This window comes from Cannabis sativa, chromosome 3 (assembly GCF_029168945.1).
Source record: "Cannabis sativa cultivar Pink pepper isolate KNU-18-1 chromosome 3, ASM2916894v1, whole genome shotgun sequence".
Classification (NCBI taxonomy): Eukaryota; Viridiplantae; Streptophyta; class Magnoliopsida; order Rosales; family Cannabaceae; genus Cannabis; species Cannabis sativa.
Genome location: NC_083603.1, coordinates 50,457,237 through 50,461,610, shown reverse-complemented (window position 1 = coordinate 50,461,610; position 4,374 = coordinate 50,457,237). Strand labels below are relative to the sequence as shown.

General features: G+C 35.3%; 1 protein-coding gene and 1 long non-coding RNA gene across 2 annotated transcripts; both read left to right on the top strand.

The window, feature by feature from the left end:
- Positions 1-646: 646 nt before the first annotated feature.
- Positions 647-1,258, top strand: LOC133036150 (uncharacterized). Its single transcript, XM_061112645.1, has one exon. It carries the CDS (start codon positions 647-649, stop codon positions 1,256-1,258), a length of 612 nt encoding a protein of 203 aa, XP_060968628.1.
- Positions 1,259-2,103: 845 nt separating this feature from the next.
- Positions 2,104-4,117, top strand: LOC133035786 (uncharacterized). The gene is made up of 2 exons (XR_009686881.1): positions 2,104-2,351; positions 3,888-4,117. It is a non-coding gene; the product is annotated as an uncharacterized LOC133035786 (long non-coding RNA).
- Positions 4,118-4,374: the final 257 nt, after the last annotated feature.

Sequence of the window (4,374 nt, the reverse complement as noted above, 5' to 3'; positions counted from 1 at the left end):
AAGCTCATACTACACCTTATTCAGTTCATCCCGGACCACTAAAATGTACCATGACCTAAAAGCATTGTATTGGTGGCCTGGCATGAAAAAGGATGTAGTTGAATTTGTGGCCAAATGCTTAACATGTCAACAAGTTAAAGCAGAGCATCAAAGACCAGCGGGATTGTTACAACCACTGAAGCTCCCTGAATGGAAGTGGGAAGAGATTTCCATGGATTTTGTGACTGGGTTACCTAAGACTACAAAGCAGCATGACGCCATTTGGGTAGTCGTCGATAGGTATACAAAATCTGCCCATTTTCTACCAGTACGCATGACTTACTCCATGGACCATTTTGCTGAACTTTATGTGAATGAGATTGTGAGATTACATGGGGCACCGTATTCTATTGTTTGTGATCGAGATGCTCGGTTCACTTCGTCTTCTTGGGAAAGCTTACAGAGAGCAATGGGAACTCGATTGAAGTTCAGTACTGCATATCATCCAGAGACAGATGGTCAGACTGAGAGAACAAATCAGATCTTGGAAGATATGTTGAGGGCATGTGTGATAGATTTCCAAGGATCATGGAGCAAATACCTGCCTTTGATTGAATTTTCTTACAACAACAGCTATCAGTCTACAATCGGGGTAGCACCCTATGAGATGTTGTATGGAAGAAAATGCAGGTCTCCACTGCATTGGGATGAGTTGGGAGAGAACAAACTCCTAGGGCCAGATGCAGTTCAGCACACCAACGACGCTATTCAGAAGATCAGGGCTAGAATGATCACAGCTCAGAGCAGACAGAAATCTTACGCAGACCTGAAGCGGAGGGACATTGAGTTCGAAGTGGGTGATCATGTGTTTCTTCGAGTGACACCACGAAAAGGACTCTCGGTGAAGAGATTTGGCAAGAGAGGGAAACTAAGTCCCAGATATGTTGGTCCATTTCAGATATTGGATAGAGTGGGCAGTGTAGCTTATAGAATAGCTTTACCGCCATCATTATCTGGGGTGCACAATGTATTTCATGTATCTCAACTCCGGAAATATGTGTCAGACCCATCGCATGTTTTGAGCTATGAAACACTGGGTTTGCAGGAAGATTTGTCCTACAATGAACGTCCGGTAAAGATTCTTGATCAAAAAGATAGGATTTTGAGAAATAAGACAATTACCTTGGTGAAAGTCCTATGGAAAAACAGCGTGGTTGAGGAAGCTACTTGGGAGCTAGAGTCTGATATGCGAGAACAATATCCAGAATTATTTGAGTAAAATTTCGGGACGAAATTTTCTTTTAGAGGGGGATAATTGTAATATCCGCTAACTCCGAAAGGGTATTTTTGTAATTTTATTTAGTTGAGAGTATTTTTTTTTATTTTACATATTTATGGATTTAAATATGTATGGGATTATTTTTATGATAATATAATATTTGATTTTATTGGCATGTGCATAATGCCTAATAGATACATATGTGTGGATATTGTTATATGGGTATATTATTATTATTATTATTATTATTATTATTATACGTATATTATTATTATTATTATTATTATTATTATTATTATTATTATACGTATTATTATTATTATTATTATTATTATCATTATTATTATTATTATTATTATTATTATTATTAACATTATTAACAGTTAGTATATATATGCTATACGTACACGATTCAACCGAACCGAACGCCTATTTTGGTGGAATGGGAATCGCTCCACTTCGGTTCAATGCGATATTTTGCTTGGGTTTAAACACGATAGAAATTAGGTTTTAAACTCTATTTTCGTTCACCCAAAACAGAGAACCAACGAGAGATAGAGAGAGCACGTATACGGCGTATACGGTACCGAAAACTTTCGTTTCTTCAAGCGGAGTGAAACCTGGGTGAACGTGGGGGTTTGGGGTCACTTATATACGACCTAAGGAAGCTTTTTAACGTGGTATAAGGGGCGGAAGTCGTCGTTTTAAGATTCGCCATTTTTGAAGCTTCAAAGGTGCGGCTTAGTTACGGACTCGAATTCGAACGTGTTTAAGCTTGTTCTTGGGTCAAGGGAGGTTATATTTGAGTGCATGGGACCCTAAGGATTGTTTTTGCAGTAAGAAAACGAAGCTTTAACGTCCAAAACGAAAATCCAAAATTTTGGACTCCATTAAAGACGGTACACCGCCAACGAAGAAGACAACCCCGATCTGCCTTCTCGGACCACTTTTCTTGATCGTTTTGAGGTCCTGAGCATTGTGGAGAGCTTCCCCAATCGAAAGGACGCTTCAAGAGCAATCGGAGACAAAGTTACACTTTACCGGCGACGAAACCGACGAGAACGCCGGCGACCGCGTTCTGACCGTTTCTGAGGTGTTTTTCTTAGATATTTTTGTATATTTTGATTCCTTATTTTATTCTAAGGTGCTTGGTGAAGTTTCATAATTTTCTGAATTTATTTGGAATTATTGTGAATTATTTAGTATAATTAATAGATTAATTATGAAAAATACTTAGATTACTCAGAAAAATCTAAATATATTTTATATGATTAGTTATGAGATATAAACTATTGCAAAATTGGTAGATTCGAATTTCGGTTATTTTTGTATTTTTCATGAATTATTTGTGTTATTTATTAAATTAATTATGAAAAATACTTAGGTTGCTCAGAAAAATCTAGATTAATTTTATTTGATGGACTATGATATATAAACTGTTATAAAATTGGTAGATTGAATTTTCAGGCGATTATGTATTTTTCATGAATTATTGATGTTATTTCTTATTTAAATTATGAAAAATACCTAGGATGCTTAGAAAATTCAAAGAAAATTATTTATGACCTATTACAGATTATAAAGTGTATTAGAAGAGTTAGATTCGGTTTTTAATCAATTTTGGTATTTTTCATGAATTTACTTAATTAATGCTTAAGTTAATTATGAAAAATAGATAAGTGTTGTTAAAATAGTAAAATGTATTTTTGTGATACCATTTACTGCCTATGATATCAAATGGAATAGGTTTTATTATTTATTGGTTGCTGTAGGTATTTATTATAATTATTGGTGATTAATTAACTATTTATTTGGACTTTAATAAGAATAAATGGTATTTTAGTAAATTTTACGTAAAAATGTGTTGTATGAATTCATGTTTTACGTTAAGAATGTTTGTTTGAGTCCATGCAATATGTTTGTGTGAATCTAAATAATAAATGCTTATGTATGGTGTGTCATGCAAGCGAAATGGACCTATGTGTTACGTATTTTTACGTAAGTTTCTGTATGAGTTTAGAGATTCATACTTGAATGTATTTTGAGTGTATTGTTGTGTTAATGAATGTCTAGGATCTTGTTCTCAACAAGGAAATTCGTTGAGGTGCTCGAGGTAGCAAGTGTGGTCTTAAGAATCGAGGTAAGAAGAGTGGACATCTGTACACAGGGTGTATGTTATGCATACAACTTGGGTTGGTTTGTTATTTAATTTGATAGTGTTTTGATTTCCTTATATTTTGTGAGCATCATTAGCATGAGAATAATATTAGGGTCTTGCTGCTTGTGTGAGCATAACACTTGCAGGTTATAACATTATCATGGGTGAGTACAACTTATGGTAATTAATTGCCCTATTGGATGCCAAGTGTGAGAATAACACAAGGCAGTGTAGGTTACCTCATGTCTGATCAACATGAGAGAATAGTTGATTATCGTATGTGAGTATAATGTGCGGTATGAGACTTGATGTGTGCATGTGAGAACAACATGCGTTGTGGATATATTTATGGAATGTGAATTACTGTTGATTAATATAAAAGAGCAAATTATGTCAAGTAACTAGTTAGGAGGGTTATGTCCTACATAGCTCTTCTTACTGGGCGTTAGCTCACGGGTACTCTGTGTGCAGGTAAGGGTAAGGCTAAGCAGTGAGAATGAAGAGCTCGAGGCGTGGACCGCATGTTAGGGGGGCTGGCACAGTATTTTGCTTTTAATGTTTTTAACTGCTAAACATTTTGGAACTATTATTTTGACTTAACTAGTTCTTATTTAAGTTTACAGTACTAAAAGAATTTTGTTTTAAACAATGAGATCTCATGCTTGGATATTTTTCAATAAAGAAGTATTTGTTTGTCTTTATCTTATTAAATTGTTTTATACGGACTATCCTATGTGACATCTCGGGAAATCGGGGTGTTACAATGGAGGAACGTTCATTAGCAATTTCGCACCGTTTAATCTCGAAAGATAAGTAGTTTGTAAGTGTTTTATATGGTATGGATCACCCTAATGGTGACGACCATATTTGACTTGCAAATTATGAAACAATGGTGGAAGCTCATAAGATAGAATTGCCTTGACTCTCGCCTAAACGGGACAACGCTGAATTCCAATCT